This window comes from Triplophysa dalaica, chromosome 24 (assembly GCF_015846415.1).
Source record: "Triplophysa dalaica isolate WHDGS20190420 chromosome 24, ASM1584641v1, whole genome shotgun sequence".
NCBI classification, from domain to species: Eukaryota; Metazoa; Chordata; class Actinopteri; order Cypriniformes; family Nemacheilidae; genus Triplophysa; species Triplophysa dalaica.
Window position 1 is genome coordinate 56,341 of NC_079565.1, and position 23,092 is coordinate 79,432.

General features: G+C 42.6%; 2 protein-coding genes across 4 annotated transcripts; one reads left to right on the top strand and one right to left on the bottom strand.

Annotated features, from left to right (window-relative positions):
• The first annotated feature begins 71 nt into the window (after window positions 1–71).
• bbs4 (Bardet-Biedl syndrome 4) lies at window positions 72–5,449 on the top strand. Of its 2 annotated transcripts, none has more exons than XM_056739672.1 (16): window positions 72–180; window positions 384–435; window positions 973–1,052; window positions 1,162–1,225; window positions 1,644–1,755; window positions 1,837–1,909; window positions 2,011–2,064; window positions 2,178–2,305; window positions 3,800–3,854; window positions 3,974–4,042; window positions 4,140–4,292; window positions 4,364–4,535; window positions 4,610–4,679; window positions 4,811–4,906; window positions 4,985–5,192; window positions 5,284–5,425. In XM_056739672.1, exons 1-16 carry the CDS (start codon window positions 157–159, stop codon window positions 5,293–5,295), a joined length of 1,422 nt encoding a protein of 473 aa, XP_056595650.1. In that variant the 5' UTR covers window positions 72–156; the 3' UTR covers window positions 5,296–5,425. The 2 variants fall into 2 exon arrangements, with proteins under 2 accessions (XP_056595650.1, XP_056595649.1); XM_056739671.1 differs by having other exon boundaries at window positions 76–180; window positions 4,762–4,906; window positions 5,284–5,449.
• A 619-nt stretch (window positions 5,450–6,068) lies between these two features.
• On the bottom strand, window positions 6,069–12,959 carry adpgk (ADP-dependent glucokinase). 2 transcript variants are annotated; one of them, XM_056739673.1, is made up of 8 exons: window positions 12,675–12,959; window positions 9,954–10,208; window positions 9,637–9,862; window positions 9,127–9,189; window positions 8,890–9,010; window positions 8,158–8,354; window positions 7,955–8,053; window positions 6,069–7,880 (listed from the first exon to the last, which is right to left on the bottom strand). In XM_056739673.1, exons 2-8 carry the CDS (start codon window positions 10,184–10,186, stop codon window positions 7,329–7,331), a joined length of 1,491 nt encoding a protein of 496 aa, XP_056595651.1. In that variant the 5' UTR covers window positions 10,187–10,208; window positions 12,675–12,959; the 3' UTR covers window positions 6,069–7,328. The 2 variants fall into 2 exon arrangements, with proteins under 2 accessions (XP_056595651.1, XP_056595653.1); XM_056739675.1 differs by having other exon boundaries at window positions 6,069–7,877; window positions 12,675–12,958.
• Between the last annotated feature and the right edge of the window lie 10,133 nt (window positions 12,960–23,092).

Consider the following 23,092-nt stretch of genomic DNA (forward strand, 5'->3'; position numbering starts at 1 on the left):
TTATAATAATACGTTTGCTGAGAAACCATTCTTTATCTCAGACCTTTTATCTAATTTCGCTTTAATCTGCTGTAGTGATCAGCTCACGTGGTCGAAGACGTCCAGGCGTTGCCCTGGTGACGGAAGCGTCACCGGAAGTGAGAAGGAGAGACGACGATGGCGGACGATACGGCGAAAACGGTGAGAAATGAAGTTTATATCGAGGACAGAGCTGAAGAATAAATACATATGTTAGGGTTATATATAAAATATACGTGCACACGATCACCAGTGCGATATGATAACAGATGTCATGTGTGTGCATTCGTTCTGAACAAATCAATGCTGCAGCTCAAGCATTGTGTACACGGGTCACATGTGATGGGATGTTTTTCTCGTTGTAGGATGTGCAGATTCCTGTAAACACAGACGTCAAGAAACCTCGACCAAAGAAAGGTCTGTAACTTAAGTTTATTATCACTCGAGCTGATACGTAAATAATATCCAATTTCAGCAAGTATCGTTTTCATCCAGCGGGTGGCGCTGTGGAGTCTGTAAAGAGGATTAGGATTCGCTCCAGGAATAGAAAGGATTGTTTCTTAAGATTAAGGAGATGTTTGTGGATTCTCTACAGCCTAAACACAAACTGTGTTCAGCTCACAATTTCACTTATTTCTTTGATCTTTTCAATTATGAATCGAGTGCATCTGAAAGAATGAATGTATCAAAGCTTCTCAAATGAACTAACCCTTTGCAGCAAGAGCTGTTTCCACACTTGAGCCATGATGAAAATACAGCATTAGGTTTGTAATATTTAACAGAAGAGCGTTTGATGTCCATGAGTCACGCAAACATGATAAAGACGTTATGGGCTTAGCTGGATAATCATTTTATGTTGCTTATGAGTATTATAACATGGGGCTGTTGAATGCTTCGATCTGATTGGTTGACTAACGTTCTATAGGTATGCATTAACTCTCATTGGGTGTGCAGCTCCTGAACTTCCAATCCTGGAGAGGAGAAACTGGCTCATTCATCTGCATTACATCCGTAAAGATTATGACACCTGTAAGGTAAAACAGAATCGTATAGCAGAGAGACCCCTTGAATCACGATACAAAGCGTTTTAAATCATAAAGAATATGTGTTTTCAATGGTGATTTGTGTTTCTTTTGATTCCAGGCCGTTATTAAAGAACAGCTTCATGACACTCAAGGCATGTGTGAATACGCCGTGTACGTCCAAGGTCAGTCTAACAGCTGGAGAGGTTTTTCATTTGAAATTCAGAATCACGTGAATATTTCTGCCGTGTGTGTGCAGTTGATGAAATACTGAATCCCACAATGACGTGCTTTAACCTTAGTGTGAGCTACATTAAACCCAAAACTATATCGTCATCATCCATAAACATTAGTGTATGTTTGTGTGTGTGTGGACTTGGTTATTATTATATGTTAGTGGGGACCTAAACCTGAATACACACCAACTCATGGGGATCCGAGTCACTGTGGGGACCAAAATTGAGTTCCCAACGGGCACAAAAGACTATACATTGTACAGAACGATTGTTTTTGAAAATCCTAAAATTTTGTACAGTATAAAAGACATTACACCTATGGACTCCCACGAAGATAGTAAACGTGTGTGTGTGTTTGTGTGTGTAGCTCTGATCATGCGGTTAGAAGGGAAGATTCAGGATTCTCTGGAGTTGTTTCAGAGCTGTGCCATTCTGAATCCCAAAAGCTCGGACAACCTGAAGCAAGTGGCACGATCCCTGTGAGTAAAAAAACACACACAAACACACACTTGACACACACACACGCACACGTGTGTACTCATGAGTTTACTGTTGTTTAGTTTTCTTTTAGGGAAACACAAAGCTGCGATTGAGGTTTATAATGAAGCTGGTCGTCTGAATCAGAAGGACTGGGTAAATCTCATCTGTGTCTCTGTCATATACAGCAGTCAAGAAGAAAAGAAAGCAGTGTGTTAAGATGAAATGCATGTGAAATATCAATATGTTATGTGCAGGAGATCAATCACAATCTGGGTGTTTGTTACATCTACATCAGAGACTTCAAGAACGTAAGCTCTGCTCACTTTTCATTCTCATAGGAACATCAATATTTGCATTTGTGTGCGTTTGATTTCAGTTATCTTCAAGTGTATCCCTCGTGTGTGTGTGTGCGCATCTGCAGGCAGAAGAGAGATTAAATGCAGCGTTACAGCAAAACAAACACGATCTGACCTTCATGATGCTGGGAAAAATGCACTTACTGCAGGCCGACACTGAGAAAGCCATCGAGGTGTACAAGAGCGCTGTGGAGTACGTCTGCAAACACAACTACACACACACACATCTTTAATGTCCTTCAAATGGTCATTCTGAAGTCTGCTGCTGGTTATTTCTGGTGTACAAAACGTGCCAAACACTTCATTCCTCAGGTCAAGAGTGCCCATACGGTGTGTGTGTGTGTGTGATATTGTCTACACAAGGTTCAAGGGTCATTTGACCAGTGTTTATTGATGTCTGTGCTGGTGCTTCATTGGGATTACTGAATGAAATCATCTTGCGTTTTAGTTTCAGTAAATATGAGCAAGAAAAATCCAGTTCTCACAATATTAGAAAGAAGCTTTCAGACCTTAGAACAGATCTGTCAAAGCCGTGTTTGTTTGCTTTGTGTTGCTCTTGTCACGTCTGACTCGACAGGTTCAAACGCACCCACGTCTGCAGATGTCTGAAGTGTGTTCTCTAGTGGCTTACCCACAATGCACTGCAGCAGAGGGAACGTCTCTCTCTCTGTGTCATGTTTAGCAGCACACTGTATCTAACGGCAGACAGAGATGCTCTCAGCACGCCCGGGAAAGCAAAGCATGCTGGGATCAGTGAAGAGCTCACAGCTAAAATGAATCACATTTACTGTCTCACTGTGACCGACTCAACCTAGCTCGCCCTCGCCCTGGCTTCTCCCTTTTCTTTGTTGTTTTTCAAACAGACGTCTTGCTGAAATAGATCAAACCGATGTACAGGTTTATTCTTAAAGGAAAAGTTCACTGGAAATGACAAGTTCTGTCACACAAAAGCTCTCTTTAATGTAGTTGTTTGTTTGCCTCAGACAGATTTGTGTTCCATGTTCCTGTGCCATCTACACATTTAGGGTGTAAACATGTCTTGCGTTCTCTTTCATTGTAGTGAAAACATTCTGTTCGTGTTTCACAGTCTCACAGGTTTGGAAAGACTCATTTTTAGAAAGTGACTTGAGAAAATCCAGCAGTAAAAAGACTCACTAATGTGTTTTCTCCACGAGAATCACAGGATCTGACAGACTTTATTACTGATGTTAATTTCCTCTGTACCCTGAGAGGACCAATAGAGATAAATACTCCTTTCTTCACCCCACACACATCAAACACACATTACACACACACACGGAGTATCTATGGCTTGCATATCATAGAGCTGGAGTGTTAAGGCTGTGTGTGTGTGTGTGTGTGTGTGATGGTCTCATTAGTGCAGCCCCCCCGCTGTGGTGATGAATAAGTAACACACTTGCAGCAGAAGAAGCAGCGGTGGGGCTGCCTAGAACGAGAGGAGACCTGACACACAGTGAGAGCTTCTTCATGCCTTTCAACCTGACATGAAATAATAACACACACACACACATATATGGTAAACTTCAGTGTTGTAGTGTGTGAGTTCAGTGACTAACATTACAGAAAAGTAACCCAGTTGTTGAATGTTGGAGACGTCATTCTCTGACACACAGAATCACAGTGATTTCTTCAAACCTGAACTATAAATTCTATGTTGTTGTTGTAGATTTTCTCCTGAGAACACAGAGCTGTTAGGCACACTGGGGCTTCTGTACATGCAGGTGTGTAACACGTGATGTGTGTCACGTAAACACATTTACCTCATGTCTATTTTTACTTTTCCTTCCCAACATAAAGTTCAGCGCTCATGTGCGTGTTTCTGTGTGTGTGTCTGTTTCAGCTCGGCAAATATCAGAAAGCCTTTGAGCACCTGGGGAACGCTCTGACGTACGACCCCAATAACTTCAAGGTTTGAAACATTCATTTGATTGAAACTATGAACGTCTGTGAGATGTGCTGGGTCAGTAACTGTGTGTGTGCTTCTGTGTGGGTTTGTGTGTCCACAGGCCATCCTGGCAGCCGGCAGCATGATGCAGGCACATGGAGATTATGACGTGGCCATGAATAAATATCGTGTGGCGGCACACGCAGTCCCAGAGAGTCCACCGCTCTGGAATAACATTGGAATGTGCTTCTTTGGCAAAAAGAAATATGTGGCCGTGAGTTATAAAGCAAAAGATTTACTTTCGTCTTTCAGTCTTCCATCTCATCCACACTCTCTCTGTGTCAGGCCATCAGCTGTCTGAAGAGGGCCAACTATCTCTCTCCGTTCGACTGGAAGATTCTCTATAATCTGGGTTTGGTTCATTTGACCATGCAGCAGTATGCATCAGCTTTTCACTTTCTGAGCGCCGCCGTCAATCTGCGGCCACGCATGAGCGAGCTCTACATGCTGCTGGCAGGTAAACGCACCACAAACACGTACACATCTTCTTCTATGATTTGATGGGATTAATGTTTGCGTTTTGACACTCAGTCACCCTGACCAACCTGGACGATGCTGAAAACGCCCGGCGGTCTTACGAGCAGGCCGTTCAGACGGATGAGTATGTTTCTCTTCATGCTGGATGATGTGAATCTGAGGAATGCAGAAATGTTGATAAAGTGAGCCAATGTCGTCCATGACAGGTCAGAGCCACTGGTGAACCTGAACTTTGCCGTGTTCTTGTATAACCAGGACGATAAGAAGGCGGCGCTCCTGCAGTACCAAGAAATGGAGAGGAAAGTCAACGCTCAGGTGGAAAATAACAGCAACGTCGAGTTCGACCCGGAGGTACCGACCACACAAAGCAAAACAATGTGTCAGAATAACCGACCGACGGACTGACTGGTTTGATTCTTTCACACACAGATGGTTGAAATGGCCCAGAAGATGGCGACGGCTCTACAGGTCGCTGAGACTGTATACTGGAGCAAAGTGGCTAAAGACTGTAAAATCGCTCAACGGTCCTCATCCAATAAAGCCAGCAGCTCCCAGCAGCCCCTGGGCACAAACCAGACTCTGGGTCAGGCCATGTCTTCAGCCGCAGGCTACAGCAAAAACATTCACAACACCGCCGGTAGAGCAGCGCACTGATCGGAAGATCTCAAGATCTAATCCGTCAAATCATAAAATCCATCTGAACTGTGTCTCTTTCTTTTGTCATGCAGAGGCTGAGGTGAATGTGGAGAACGCCCCCTCACCCCTCACAGATCCTCCTGATGATGATGATGATCATGATGTGGACGAGACGCCCGAAACAGGAAAACTCAAAGAGAAGAAGAAGAGAAAAGTCAAAGCCGTGGCTGAATAGTTAGATGTTATGTGTGAATGTAGAGGATTGTTCATAAAAGCATCAGGTTTATTTCATGACCAGCAGTGGATTTATGATGTATTAGTGATGTATTATTAAATGTAAAGTTTTGTGATATAATAACATCTTTTCCTTATAACGTGCTTGCGGCGAACAGAAAGAAAACTGAATCATGTCATCAGTGAATAAACAGAAATATTTTATTGGTATAAAAATACTCCATACTCAAGAGCTGAATATATTTGATCTTAACATTATGATTCAAGGATTTATAACCCAATAACCCTTCAAGACTAACACTAGTGTAGTGTATGAACGTACTGCTAGTTTCTATCTGACATGTTGACATTTAATAACAAATCTAGTTTATTACACTTAAAACTGCCTCCATGTATAATATTGTTCATTTTCCAATCTAAATACAGTAATCTAAAGACTTACAACTCCTAACGGCTGGAATCCAGATGTCAACAGTGTGACTCTATAAACCAAAGACTGAGAATCTATAACAGTGTTTGTTTTACAGCAAAGAACTTATTCTTGATTCTCAACACCACTGACTTCTCTGAATAGTCATGAAATCATTATTAAAACAACAATACACCTCCAATGAGAAGGTGAGGAATGACAGAAATCCACAAATAAAACAGGGTTACAGTTTAATGACCTGCAAGAAAAAACAGGTAATCACACCGACAAATTCATTCTGTATGACGTTCCAAACCAGACAGAACGTATGAATGAATCACAACATACATCAGCAGTCCAATGCAAACAGATCGATGCTTTTCAGATATTTACACATGATGAAATATCACCACCAGTACCCTGAAGATCATAAAAATCCATGTCATTAAAATAACATGATCACAATAAACCCTTTAACACAATAAGATCATGTGTGCGTCTCAACTGTTGACCATTTCAAATTCAATATGTGTTCAGAGCATCATCAACCTTTCACAGCAATGACGGACGCGATGACGACAAACTTGTGACACACAGGTGTATATATCTAAACAGCTGATGAGTATTAACACTGGAGAAAGTGTCAGATCAACACTGGAGAAAGTGTCAGATCATCACTGTAAACTGACCGGACGATGATAACGTTTCTGTGTGAACTGACCGATGTAGTACTGAACACATTTGATCACAGATCATGTCTGAGACACACACACACATGAACTCTGTCACCACTGAAGAAACTGAAGATCAGTTAACAGCTTTTATAGAGCCGATTTCTTCTACTCCTGACATCAGATTTTTAAGACTGTAGAATCGCATGTTAAAGAACATCAACTCTTTTGTCATCTACACATGATTTCTGTGCAACACTAAAGCTTGAGATAATGGTGTCCAGACTCATATTCTAGATTCATATAGTCTGACATCATTATTAACTAATATTCTGATTATGTCAAATCAGATTTATGTTGAATGTTTGCTATCTTATTATCAACATCCATACAACGAATCCACTTCAGTTCAAACTCCCACATAAAACCAGCTTCTGCTTTTGTCCGTTCAGGAGCTCATCATTAGGAATAAAAGTGGTCCGGACGTTGCTGTAAAATACATCCTTTTGTGCTTTACAGAATAAAAGAGAAATAATAAATCAGGTGGAGTTTGCCTGACTAACGTTCAGTGCAGTCTTTCACAATAAAAGCTTCAGAGAAACGTCCTGACAACAAAGTCTCCAGGACGAGTGTGAGCGAGAGAGAGTGAGGGAGAGAGAGAGAGGGGACGAGAGAGGAAGGGAGAGAGAGGGGACGAGAGAGAGAGAGTCGTTTCTCCACTCCAGTTTTCATTTGTGAGTCTGTTTCTTCAATCCGCTCCAGTCAGGATGAAGATCTAACAGCGAGAAGGTTTCTTCCAGACGTGACCTCACACACAGATGTCTCACAGAAGAGCCTCTGAGAACAGAAGCCCCTCCGCAGATATGGCGTCTCCCAATCCCACAGTCCTCAGCGGCTGTTTGCACACCAGGACTGGCGTGAGATGGAAGGAGACGTTCCCTCTGCGCCACACGGTCACCGGGCTTGACGGGTCCACCATCAGATGTTCTCTGGGTTCTTTGAAAGAGCTGTAGAAGTGTAAGGGAGCTTTGAGGACGACTTTAGACACGTCCACCGTCTGTAGAGCGCAGGCTTGAGCGCTGGCCACGCGAGCACCCGCAGCCACCGCCGACACCTGATTGGCCCAGTGACCGTCCACCGTCACCAACACGTGATACGCAAGCGTGTGGAAGTGAATCCTGGTCAGATCGGCCTCAGATTCCAGGTCCACCCGACCGTGTCGCTCCAGGACCCACAGCAGGATGTCGCTGACGCGGCCCACGTCCGGAATCCCGTCCCAGGAGGTGAGGTCAGCGTGAGGACCGCCTCCGGACTGAGTCAAAAACAACAGCTCCTGTTCGTTCAGACCGATGGAGTTCACAATGGGCATGACCTGCTAACAGAAGAGGCTCTGTGATGTGACGTGAAACAGGTGAAAATCACACGTCTGTGTTAACCCTACACATTTACCTCCAGCAGAATTTGGTTCATGTAATCTCGGTCTGTCATACTGGCCAACTCCAGGTGGATGGGCACCTCATTCCTGACGTCTGAGATCACGTCCACCGCCTGACCACAACACAAACACATCTGCTGTAAGAGACGAAGTGAAGACCAACCACACTGCCCTTGATGATGGAAAAGGTCAAATACAGCTGTAGACAGTTTCAAACCTCTTTCAGGCGTTTTTCCCAGAGATCTCGACCCATTCCTTCCATCATATGCAGACCAGACAGAACCACTAGATCAGGATTAAACTCTTCCAGACTGGATAAAAATGTCTCCAGAGCTCTCATTTCTCCATTAGAGATGTCATGAGACAGAATGAAGCGGTTAGCCTGAGGGGCTCGTGATGAACCCCACTGTTCACCTGTAGTGGGCGACAAACAGACAGAGACGAGGGTTAGAACAGGGCTGAGATTTGCTCTAACTCTGATAAAACACACATGTTCAAGGTAATGTGGGTCTGGGCAGATAGTTTTGTCACTTATATTAAAGTACGGTGAGAGCGATTCAAATTCCTATGGCGCAGTCTGCACTTGAATTGTTCTCGCAGTACTTTAATGTCATACACAGATAGATTTGTGCAGCGCTGCATTACGTTAAACACCTCTGTCTCTGAAGACGCTGATCAGTTCAGGTGTTAGATCAGAGTTAGGCCAAAACGTAGAAGGAAAATGGATCTCACAGGCCAGAGTTTAGAACCACTGCGTTAGAACAACACACACAACACACCTAACACAACACAATACACACAACACCCCTACCACTACAGAACACAATACAGAAAACACACCCAACATGACAACACACACATCAAGACACACCCAACACGAAACAAAAAGACACACACACGACACACCCAACAAAACAAAACCCAACCCTACACACGCTCTGATGGACACCTGACTTATACTCCAGGATGAGATGATACTCGTCCGTCTCCTGAAGAGATTCTGGAGGAACCACAATCTGCTCATCCAACAGTTCATGAAGTTTAGGCCCCACTGGACCACACAACAGGACCTAAGACACAACAGCCAATCAGATTTGAGCTCCATCTGGGACCCTCTATATACAGCACATTTATCTGGATGGTTCTCTCTCAAAGTCTGACAGTGAGTTAGACATCCCATACTCACCACCAGATGAGGGTTTGATGCCAGTTTCTGAGCAATAAGAGCAGCGTTTCCTCCCACATAAATCTGCACGAGAGAAGCATCATCATTATTGATCAGAACACAGTCATGTCAGAGGTGTGCTGTTATTACAATACACAAGAAACGCCATTCAAGTCATTCAGGTCAGCAATGAAATCCTGCCGTGCAACAGAGCAACTTGATTCTGATTCTGATGATGCAGATTACATGTGACACAGAAACTCCATTCCCTCCTGAGATCTCTCCAGTATTTCAATTACATCTGTGTGATCTCAAGAGCCCAATCCCAAAAGTATACTCGCCATCAGTGTCATAATATACTTACCACAAAACGTTGATTCAGCTCACAAACTTAAAGATGCACACAAAACTACACACACAAACACTTCTGTTGAGGGTCAGTTTAAAGTCCTGACACTAGTGTGTGTCTGCATTGGTGTTTGTGACACCCGTCGACCAGTTCAATATCTCATCAAAACATCACACACTAACCTGAGCACCAGGATATTCTGCAGCCGCCCGCGCGATCCGATGAAAAACCTCTTTATCTGAGAAGAAGCGCTCTGCGGCAGCGCCCTTCCCCAAGTAGTGGATGAAGGCGTCTTTCAGGTCCTCTTTGCTGTGAAGAACCTCATGATCTCTTCCAGAAGTCGGTTCCAAAGCTAAAGCCTGCAGCAGTCCCACCCCAGAGACCACCACGTCTACACAAGCGTTCACCCTACAGGAGAACATACCAAAACAACAACTCTCTGACACACAGCGGAGTGAAAACAACCGACAAAACAGACAAAGCTCAAGTCAAAACTCACCCCACAGCCACTTTCTTCCAGCGGCGGGACGGAGCCGCGATCAGCGTCTGCCAGCCGCGTGCGATGACCTCTTCCAGAGCTGGTGGGCGGGGCTCGGGACCACCGCTCAGCTGCATCTGCGGCAGGGATTCGCTGACGTAATTCAGCACACGGGTCGGTATTTCTGGATCTGTGTGGTACAGATAGCCCATCCCCAACGCCAACAACCCCACCAGCACGGCCTTCATCCACATGACCCCAACACACACACACCACCTGTGACACACACACATGATGACAGGCGTCACATTCTTACAGTTACATTTATGCATGCAGCAGACGCTTTTATTCTCATGTCATGTCTAACCTGTCTGACTTTCTTTCTTTCACATACACAAAACAAGATATTTTGAAGAACTTCGACAAAAAAAACAACACTGAACCCCATTGACTTCCATTGTATGAACACAAAACACGGAGACATTTCTCAAAATATCCCCTTAGTGTTCTGCGGGTTTACAAACACATGAGGGTGAATAACTAATGACAGAATTTTGCCTGAAATATTTCTTAGAGAGACAAAACAAGTTTAGACACGTACTACTATAATACCACAGTACATAACAGCACCGAGACTAATGACTGACAGGTTACACACAAGGGCTTTAGAATAGACACAATATAATAGATGTTTGACCACATTTCAGTCTGTTGGCAATAACCCGCACACACACTCTCTCTCGCACGCGCGCACACACACTCTCTCTCACACGCGCGCACACACACTCTCTCTCACACGCGCGCACACACACTCTCTCTCACACGCACACACACTCTCTCACACGCGCGCACACACACACTCTCTCACACGCGCGCACACACACACTCTCTCTCACACGCGCGCACACACACACTCTCTCACACGCGCGCACACACACTCTCTCTCACACGCGCGCACACACACTCTCTCTCACACGCGCGCACACACACTCTCTCACACGCGCGCACACACACACTCTCTCACACGCGCGCACACACACACTCTCTCTCACACGCGCGCACACACACACACTCTCTCTCTCGCACGCGCGCACACACACACTCTCTCTCGCACGCGCGCGCACACACACACACTCTCTCTCTCGCGCGCGCGCGCGCACACACACACTCTCTCTCTCGCGCGCGCGCGCGCACACACACTCTCTCGCGCGCGCGCACACACACTCTCTCGCGCGCGCGCACACACACACTCTCTCTCTCGCACGCGCGCACACACACTTTCTCGCACGCGCGCACACACACTTTCTCGCACGCGCGCACAAACACTCTCTCTCGCACACGCGCACACACACTCTCTCTCGCACGCGCGCGCACACACACACACTCTCTCTCGCACGCGCGCACACACTCTCTGTCGCACGCGCGCACACACTCTCTCTCGCACGCGCGCACACACACTTTCTCGCACGCACGCGAGCACACAATCTCTCTCGCGCGCGCGCGCTCTCTCTCTCTCTCTCTCTCTCTCTCTCTCTCTCTCTCTCTCTCTCTCTCTCGCTCTCTCGCTCTCACACACACTCACTCTCACATACACACTGACTCTCACACACTCTCTCACACACTCTCTCTCAAACACACACACACACACACACTCACTCTCACATACACACTGACTCTCACACACTCTCTCTCAAACACACACACACACACACACTCACTCTCACATACACACTCACTCTCACACACTCTCTCTCAAACACACACACACACACACACTCACTCTCACATACACACTCACTCTCACACACTCTCTCTCAAACACACACACACACACACACTCACTCTCACATACACACTGACTCTCACACACTCTCTCACACACACACTCTCTCTCAAACACACACACACACACTCACTCTCACATACACACTGACTCTCTCACACACTCTCTCTCTCAAACACACACACACACTCACTCTCACATACACACTGACTCTCACACACTCTCTCACACACTCTCTCTCAAACACACACACACACACACTCACTCTCACATACACACTCACTCTCACACACTCTCTCACACACTCTCTCTCAAACACACACACACACACACACACACACTCACTCTCACATACACACTCTCTCACACACTCTCTCTCTCTCAAACACACACACACACACACACACACACACACACACACACACACACACGCACACACACACACACACACTCACTCTCACATACACACTGACTCTCACACACTCTCTCACACACTCTCTCTCAAACACACACACACACACACACACACACGCACACGCACACACACACGCACACGCACACACACACCTGTGCTATTAATAATGTTGACTACAGCTGTAAATAAGTGTGTGTATACGGAGATCACGTCTCACATCATGTCTGAAAACTGAAGCACTTTAGATGATGATGCTAATAGTGTCGCTTCAACACACTGATGCTAGCAGTTAATCCATGAGCTTCACGTGTACTCGACGATAAAATAACGCTGCTTATCGCGGTTATCGTGCACATTTTAGCCATTTCAAATGGTATTGTATTAAGAGTTACATGTGAGATTAGATAAGAGAAATTCAATGAGCTAACACGAGGTAGCTAACGTTACATAGCAAATAAACCATCAGTTTACACAACAACAAACACATTATTTTTGGCCAAACGCTCATAAATCAATATCAAACAAGCAAGAACAGCTCACTAACCTGACAGATGCTAAACGAGTGAAGATGAAACTGTGTGTTTGGGGTGAAAGTTGAGTTGTCACTCTTGTCTTGTTGGTTAAGGAAGGGTTTCTCTGTAGAGATTAGCCACTCCACTCTCTTCACATGCCAACTGACAGTACGTATCAAATCAATGCGTCATATATGTGAGGGATCATTTCACTTAATGAATGTTATGTTGGTTGTTTTATATTCTTAAACGTATCCGATGTTTTCGTTTATTATCCGAAATCTTATTTATGGTCTTTTCGGCTTCGGGAGACTCGCTAACATCCCCTTCAAATATCACGGAAGCGGCCGATGTGTAACCAATCAGAAGCTCCGCCGAGCGTCAGTGACGTAAGCGGAAAAGTGAAGAAAGAGGATGTTCTGTTCCCGAGTGAAAATGTCTTTACCCGGCGCCACGTCTGAATGGACACAGTTCAGGAAGTTGAATAAGATCAATCACTTTGAGTTAAGCTTTCTAGAATCATGTTTCTTAATCGTGCTTTCCAATTAATGTCAATCAAACTGCAGTCGGGTTGTTTTGATTAAGTAACAATAACTAAAAATACAGCCAACTAACTCAATAAGAACATGATTCATCAAAATGTATCAAATGAACTCGACCATGAAATGAAAATGAAGTTATCACAAAACATTTGAGTCATAAAACGATCAGGTTTTCAATACTATGAAGCTGCTCAAAGGGATGTGATGAATTAGGGTTAGTTACTAGCAGAAGGGTTTAGATAAATAGATGTTTGTTTCCAGCAATTCAACTCGCAGTATTTTAATGAAACATTCGTCAATAGACAATTACAAGTAGAACACAAAGTTTTCTTTCTATCGTTCAGTTATGTTTTGTTGTAAACCCCTGAGACACAATCTCATTTACCTGCTATGGATTTTGGATGTGTGGATGGCAGTGGTGCAGTTTATCTAATAAATGAGAACTACTAACAGCATTAGACTTTCATTCAGATCAGCTGCTTGTGCTGATGACACAACTGTATTGTCTGATTGTTTGGAAAAACGTCAATAATGAGATCAGAATGAGGGATTTCTCCTGTGCTCTGGATGTTATTGGCTTCAGCTCTGGATTTATTCCCTCAGGATGCCTTTAGTTCGGTGAGGAGAGGAGTGCTTATGATGCCAATGTCCCTTTTCACCCTGCTGGTATATTTTTGATATAGCAAACGTTAGTTATGATGATGGAGATGTTTAAGCGTTTGATTTTATATAATATCTCTGTGCTCTGGTCTGAAAGTGTGAATGAGTTATGTTGTTGACCAGCAGGTGGCGCTCTTTCTTCTCTGTTATTAAAAAAGATTTATTGTTTAATTTACCCTGACTGCATTGAACTCTGCTAACATAATATAAAACTAACTAAACCATTAACAAACAAAGAGTATATAGTGTTATATACTAACTTCTTTCTTGTTCTTTGTTTTTATTGACCTTTCTCTGAGAAATATATCATATTATTCTAGTAAAATGGGCTGCATACATCTCTTTCATTTGACCTCTTTATCGTCCTTCTCCAAAGTGACTTTAGGTGCATTCAAGCTACATTTTAATATAGCCTAATGCCTACTAATGTTAATGCAAAGAAAAAGACGACATAAGGACAAATAAAGAAGAAAGTGAGAAGGGTTCTAATCGCTTCTGTTGTTCACCTCATTTGGATAAATGACTAAATATAATGTGTAACACAATTCTTTATTTGCCTCATGAGATGATCTGTATTTTCTGTGTCATAAACACATATGAAAAAAATCAAAGACAGAAGTTTGGCAATTTGAAGCTTCATTGTATTTCCATCACATAAAAGTATAACACAACGTACTCTGAGCAGGTATCAGATTGAAAAAAGTGAAGTTTCTGCACAATCTTTCGGATCTCAGAGTTCTGTTTTGCTGTGTAAGTGTTCTGTCTGAGTTTTGATCGCTGTATTCTTGATATATTTCTGACTAATAGTCTCGTCTCGACGTGTTTTTCTCTGAGGGTGCAGGAAGCTTTCGCAGGAGGTCTTTGATATAAGTCCAGAAAAAAGATGGTGAGGGAACGAGCGAGATTTCCTCCTAATTGAACGGACGGCAGATTAAAGGTATTTCAAAGAGTCTTGAGAGGACCCTATCAAAACCATTACCAGGAAATCTGCAGGAGGAGATGAACGGCTTAACCCGATTTCATACACACACACACAGAGAGAGAAAGTTTGCCCTCTCAGCATGAAGGTATTAATAATTCAACATCACTCTTTACCCGAGGATCCATTCAAACAGTCATTTATCTGACCATAATGACCCTTAAAGACTCTTTAAATCACACTCAGTGGTGTCAAACAAACAGCCGACACTAATACTATGACTCTTTAAAGGGACCTTGAGTAGCCAGAATACTAATCATGGCATTATTTACTCATAATGTTAAATCATTTTAAACCTGCATCACATAAAACATGCCTTTAAAGAGTGTGTACGACTAAGATATAAAGTAATCAGAATTGTCTATTTTATAATAAAATGTCATTTTAATGATCACATTTCCAGCTATAATATTATAACATGAATCATATCAGGATATTTTCCTATTGATGTTAGGGTGAACATTCTATCCAGTTTATATCACTGTGATTGATATTGTGATTATTTACAGTTTAGGCGTGTGTGTGTGTCTGATCATTAGGGGGCTCACCTAAGTTTATAATGAATGCAGCACCTCTGAGCTGAATGTGTGTGTGTGTGTGTGTGCGTGTGTATATGTGATGAGGTGATGGCATGTGTGATACCCTAAAACATGAAGTGTGACAAATGTCGGATTTGTAAGGTGGGATGGAAGGAAATGTGAGGCTGTGGGATGACACATGTGTGCTATTGTTGGAGAGGTAAATGTAGGTTGCCAAGCAACAAGCTTCTCATAATGTAAAGTAGTTAAAGTCACTCAAAGTCGTCTCTCTTGTGAATATAGTTAGCAGAAGTCCAGTGAAGCTCATCAAACACGTGCAGATCAGTCAGTCTGTGAATCCATCTGATGGAGACAAGTGAGTTATTTCAGGAGGTCAGATGATGTGGGATTACGGTGTGTACAGTTCAATAACAGATTGGTAAATTTAATGCTGTGGTGAGGCACAGATTGCTTTCTCTGATTGCAGGTTGTTTGCTTTAATAAGTTAAAGCCTTTGAGTGCTGACCTGGAGATTTAAATCACATCGACACCGGTTAGGTAAGATTGTGTCTCATGTGTGAGTTTTACTAACACTCATTCTCGCTTTTCTGTCAATTTGACTAGAGTTGGTGTGTATGTGTGTATTCAATATTGTAAATATCTCTTCCATCAAGGCAGTTGATCCACATGTTGATATTCCATCAGGACGGCCCGTTCGAAGCATGGAGCTGCTCATTCACAAACCACTGATGGATTCTCATTGATCATGTTTTGAACCCTCATGCCAACAGAACATGTAAATGCTGTTGGACAAAAAGTCCTTGTGAAAATGGTTTCTAATGAATATCAACAGTTCAAAGACGTCCATGAGTATCAGTCACACCACTCTATTCTCTTTCTATGTAACCCAATCATATTATTATCATAGACTTAGGCTTCTTTTCTTTCTTCTGTGATCTTTGGAGATGAGGTATTTGGGTAGGAATCGTTTGATTCTGATCAATTCTGCTTATTGATTTCGATTCCCAGTTTGGATTCTACAGTTGAAGTCAAACATTTAGATATCTACCTGTATGATCATTAGCCTGCTTATTAACTTGATTGCAAAAATGTATAAATATTTATGAGCATGGTTTTGTATACATACACATAGAACCTGATTTATTACTGTAGAAATCTCCATAAAAGGGAAGGAAGGAGTCGGGAACCGGAAGACATTTCAAAACATTTAATAAAGTAATATAACAGCCGGCGGCCCCTCACGGACGACCGCCGGCGAACAAAACACAAATACAAACACAAATACAAATACAAATACAAATACAAACATAACACAGGTTCGGGTCCGGTCCGGTCGCTCGTTCCTTTTATATGCTCCCAATCTCCTATGTGATTCGAGCCCGGTGTGAACTACGGTCTCGCCCCGCCTACTCTACTACAATTACAATTTGCACACCAAAGCTGAAGTAGATCATGGTTAAACCGTAGTAACTTATATGAAACTTGGTTAATTTGTTGTTCCTGTGCTTTTGAATGCAAATTCTATATATATGTAGTAAACATATTGTTTTTATTGAGATATCAGAAGAAAGAATTGATGAGAGAAATTCATCTCAAGTATCTGATTGCTATGCTTTTGTTTCCGATCCCATTCTTAGCCTTTCGATTGTGATTCCAAATTGGAATTGATTTTCCATTCCCAATCCTTAATGCAAGAACAGTGTGTTTGAGGTTGTGCAAAATGCAGATGTGTTTTTGTTCCTGAAGTTTTAGACTCACGTTCATATTAAACTCAAAGTCAAAGAAGAAAACTCCTCCAGCTGATTAGAGAAGCTCTCCAGCCATCGACAGAAAAGTGCCACAATCAGCTGCTTCAGATCATTTGTCAGGTTTAGTGCTGGATTCTTTATGATCAAACACTGTTTAATCTGAGATGTCTCTGAAAGTTCAGCATGAATTAGTCAATACTGTGTGTTCCCTTGTGTGGGTTTAATTATGCAGGTCATTCTTCACTCCCTCAGGCTCTCATGCACCAAATGAAAACAACAACACAATCAAACACAAGTCTAAAATAAACCTCTCTTTCTTTCTCTTCTGTTAGTTTTTTTCCTGTTTTATTAGTAGAGGACCACTTTGTCTTTTAAGAAGTTATTTCTGAAGTAACTCTGTGTTGTTTTTGACCCACAAGGTTGATTTATAAGCCAACGTCTGTTTTTCTGTCTTTGCCATCAATTAAGCACCACTGCTCCATTTACATGTCACATATTCTTCATTTTCTCCTCTTTCCTCGTTTCTTCTTTATTGTCCACGTGACACCATAGAGACGCCTCGACCTGCACGGAGAAAGTGTACTCTCCGACGGATATAATAGACTTCAGTCTCGCTGCCACAGGTCACCAGAAATTATGCAGGCGATTATTCAGCCGTCAGCTTTCAGAGGTTTGCTGTGAATAAGCTCTTCCCGAATGATGAGACCCTTTACAGACTTCCACTCTTTCTGAATGGATTCCATTAGATGAACATTGTATAAAGGTTCACGTTTAATAACAGCCATTAGAGGGTTTAGTGGCTGTTCATCATATTTCACTGTTACATGAGTGTGTTGTTTCTTAAAAGAATGAACATTATTTTATAAATGCCTCATAGTAAGATTTTGAGCGAGGTTGAAGGTTTACTCACAGTGTATGCTACATGTAACATTTCTTTATTAAATATATCATTATTTGTTGTAAACGCTGTCACATGTGTCAGATCAAACATGTTATCTGCTACAGCAGGTTTCATTATCATTCATCAATAGGCCGTGGTTATGTCAACTGAACAACATTGAGCGCTGACTTTAAGGACAGTTTTCTTTGTTGTCGGTTCACTGATAAATCAATCAAATGATGTTTTGTTTCCAGAGTGACACAATCTATCTGACACTTTGTTTGCTATCAAGTAAGTTGCCCAGGGTATCAAAGTGATTTATACACATGTACAGCTCCACAAATCTCTGCAAGATGGTATGAGCTTCCCTGGGCAATCTCTCTCTCTCTCTCTTAAGTGCATCTGTCTATCTCAGATCAATCGTCAGCGTGTATTTGCTGACAGGATCAATAACACAGGCGCGATGGAACTTGAAAGAGATTAGACCCATAAAAGACCAAGTGCAGGAACATTAGGGGAAATTTGTGCTTGTCTGGTAAAGACACACACACACACACACACACACACACCTGTGAGTCAGCACAAACATGTCTGCCAAAAACTCTGTCATACAGAATCAAAGATGAGAGAGATGGAGCTCTCCACAGGTCATGTTGTGACAGTGACTACACCACTATCATTATCACTCACATGTGTCACAATAATCCTGATCTTTGCAACATCAGATTGTGTTAGTGTGGTAGTCCTTTGGAAATGAGCTTTCCTTCTAGAAAACATCTCTGAAGACATCTTCTTTAGTGCTTGTGTTTGTTTGTTTCTGTCGTGTCGAATCTGTTCAGAACATTTTCAACATACATTCAACATTCCCTTTCAATTCAATGTATTTATTTATATAGTGTTTTCACAATGTGCATTGTTCCACAGCAGCTTTACAGGAGAAAATAAGAAGAACAGAAATACACAGAAAGGTAAGACACATCACAGTGCATGGTGTTTATAAACCATGCAAGATCACTCTAATAAATAATATCTAATAAATAAATAAATGCAGTCTCCCGGTGAGCAAGTCAACACTGCCCTGCTGTGGTGAGGAACTCAAACTCCAATGATGAATAAATTGAGAAAAAAAACCTCTGGAGAAACCAGACTCGGCCGGAAGGACCAGATCTCCTCTGACGTGTCATAGCTGCACTCAGTGACCCCGACCAAAAGACACCGAGCAAACATCCATGAATAACACGGAGAGCCCACTGGCCATGACCTAGAGTAGACCCCCACAAAAACCAGTCCAACCCGGTCCCACTCTGTGATCGACACCAGACAACAGAGGAACAATCACAGAAAAATAGTAATGGCATGATGTAACTTTATTCATCTGTTGTCTGACATCGAGCACAAAACAAGACCAAACCAGACCCACACAGCCCCAACAAATGAAACCCCCCAAACCGCAACCAACAAGTGCTTTTTCCACATACATATTTAATTGAGCTATTTTGTAGAAGGCGCTTTAACCCATGCCATAATGTCTGAAGCCCCCAGTGAGCAGCGTCTCAACATGTTGAAGTAGTGAGAAAATAAAACAAGACAATTGAAACAAAGCTTTACAGCCAGTCATCATATATTCACCCACTCGTCAATCCAAAGCCGCATGAATTTCTTCCGTGGAACAAAGAGATGAAGATGTGGAGAACACCTGACAGCCGCAGTCTCCAGCCACTGTCATAATGAAAAAGAGAGCAGCATCAACCCTCTTGAAAACTACACTTTAAGATTCTGGATCTTTACTTGTTGGCCTCAAATACCCATTGACAAGAGAAGGAAATCCGATTTCACATGGAGAATCCAAGTTAAACCCTCTTTTATGGGAGCACAGTCACACAGACTGAATTGTGGGTAATCCAGCATCTCTGAAGGCCAATTATAATGAAATCTTCTTGTGACAGAATGTGCATTGCTCTTTAATGTCAGTCTGGCATTTTAAATGCTCGTCTTTCCACAAACAACCCTCATCATCTCTCGACCGCCCGCTGCGTCTGAAGGGTAGAGACATGCGCCAATGCTGAAATACTCATGCTGTTAAATGACACAGCCATCTTCACTCCTCTCTCTTCTTTCATCCTTAAGCCTTTAGATTACATCCTTACCACTGAGATGCTCTGCCGTTCTGTCCTGGAGAACATCTTCACATATGAAAATCCTAACATTTGCTTTCATGTGTCCTTTCAGAGGAGACCAATGTTTCTGTCTTTGGAATAGTAGCATTGGCACAAAGAAAACAGGACTGTGTTAAAAATAGGTTTGGATTTCACGTCTTTAAATGTGCTTTAGAGTTGGTGGCCTACTTATTGTCTGGATGTCAGTGTTTAAAAAGAGCGAAGCGTGAAGAATTCTTCAGCCCAGTTACAGTATGAGTGAGTGGAGAGCTCAGCATGGACTTCACAGCATGGTGTTGTGCTGATAGTGAGAGTAGTGAGCCACTCTTTCATCTGAAACAGCCGCTTGTGCAGGATTGGGAGCTTTGTGTGAAGTTACTGTTCTTGTCTGAGGATGTTTTTGATCATTCTGCATCTCTTGTCCTGCTGTGAGAGAGAGAGAGAGAGAGAGAGGGTTACTGATGTATGACTGATGTAAAAACATTCTATTTTGAAATTCAACCTGTTACAGCCCTCCAAGCATCGACAATATTGCAAAATAATCTGCAGTATTATCATGAGATCAATAAACTACTGAATTCCCTTGACCTCCATTTACAACCAAAATCACAGAGAAACATTCACAATATGGACAAAAGTATTGGGACGCACGCACCCTTCGGATGAACACTTGTGGTATTCCAGTGAATTGTTTTCATATCATCAGTTTGTGCACGATCTGTTTCTGTTCCAACACCACACTGAGTCTGTGGACAGAGGCAGATTAAAAGAAAGATATGATTGGTTCTGATGTCAAACCTGCTGAATACCCATCAATGACTTTTGCATTTCACAACAGAAAACAGCCTGTGAAAATGTTAAATCCTTTAATCTGGAAGAGTTAAATTTGATTAGAATAACTGGAATAAACAAACATGGTTATTAGAAAGGGGCGTGGCAATAGTTTTGTCCATATAGTCTAAATTGTTTGTGAATTAAGAAATAGGATGAATCATGAGTTGTGTGAATGTGACTACTTTCCCTCCGTTCAGACATCATGTTCACCACAGCCAACACTTTTATAACACTCATCACGCGTGACGTCATCACGTGTGCCCAAAGCTGAAGATCCATGACAACATGACAACAGAATCTCAAGTGTATTTGTGGCATTGTCATGAACTGTGAACTATTCACTCATGTTCATGTCACCCAGCACGACCATCAGTCTAACATATTTCAAAAGGTGGTATATATATATATATATAAATAATGTATATATCAACACAATCTGATGGGGACTCATACCTATTTTACAAGGTGACTCATTGCTATGAATTCCTGTATCCTGCAGTCTCATTGGTATGTTCTGTAAAGATTTGACTTTGTCCCTGTGGTGTCAGGTTTAGGGGTGGGGTTAGAGGAGCCATTTATCATTGCTTTGATACCTCATGAAACAGGCAGTTTAGTGAAATATACCGTTGCGGCTGTGATTTTAGGGTTTAGGGTGAAGGTGTTGGTTAGCCACCAACTAAAATATGAACGACTTCTTTTGATGTCTGAGAACTAAGAGTCCTGCTGAGTGACATAAAAAAGGGAAATTGGTGTCCATGAACATGAATCGATTCCAGATTTCCTGCCAATGCCACAAACTGCCTTGAGACTGAGTCGGTCATGAGCAATAAACTACAGATAACATCCCATCATCTGAACCTGCACCAGCACAAGAAACAATCCAATCAATGTCCTCCATTAGCAGGTGATTGTGTGTGCTCTGGGTCACTTTGATTGACAGGTGAGTTTTTTCAGGGACATGACAGGAGGGGTGGAGACATTCACACTGTGTATAATTAATGACACGAGCAGCCGCTGCAAATCTGTTTCATTTCATACCGACGCTGACGTTTCTCTTTACTTTCTTTCCTAATCAGTGTGACTTTCTTCATTCTATGGGTTAGGGTGTTTGAGAGATGATGAGCATTATTTTCAGAATGAACGTCAGTATATTTTCAAGTCTTTATGTGTTTTTAACTTACAGAGCTGTGTGTCTGCAGTGATGTCCACACGGCTACAGGCTCACGTCACGTGTGTGAGATCTTTCACACTCAAATCCTAGTAATAGCTTTTTCACATCTCACCCTGATCACATTAAATCTGATGATGTTTTCTTACTGTGCAGTAATCCGTGATTATCCCGTGACTTTGGCCCGAGTGGGATTTACACCGGTCACCTCTGGAGAGAAGAAGAGAAATCAGACTGCTGCTTCACACACATCAGTTTCACAAACTGTATATTTATTGACTGTGTTTATTTCAGAATGATCAAAACAGATCCATCAGGACGATGAGGTCGTGTGACAATGTTGAATAAAAATGGTAAATATACACAAAAATGTATAGAAATAATGAAATAATACAATTAGACACGTACAATTAAAACCTGCAAATAGAAACATATTATTTTGACATTAACGTTCATGCATTTGTCAGAGCCTTTTATCCAAAGTGACTTACATTGTATTGTATTACACGTTTTTTGTTTTTCCCTGGGACTGAACCCATGACCTTGACATTGCTAGTGCCATGCTCTAACCACTGAGCCACTAAAAGTTATTCTTCCATTCCATTCCATTTTCTACCGCTTATCCGAACTACCTCGGGTCACGGGGAGCCTGTGTCTATCTCAGGAGTCATCGGGCATCAAGGCAGGATACACCCTGGATGGAGTTCCAACCCATCGCAGGGCACACGCACTCACTCATTCACTCACTCACGCACTCACACCCTACGGACAATTTTTTCCAGAGATGCCAATCAACCTTCCATGCATGTCTTTGGACCAGGGGAGGAAACCGGAGTACCCGGAGGAAACCCCCGAGGCACGGGGAGAACATGCAAACTCCACACACACAAGTCGGAAGCGGGAATCGAACCCCCAACCCTGGAGGTGTGAGGCGAATGTGCTAA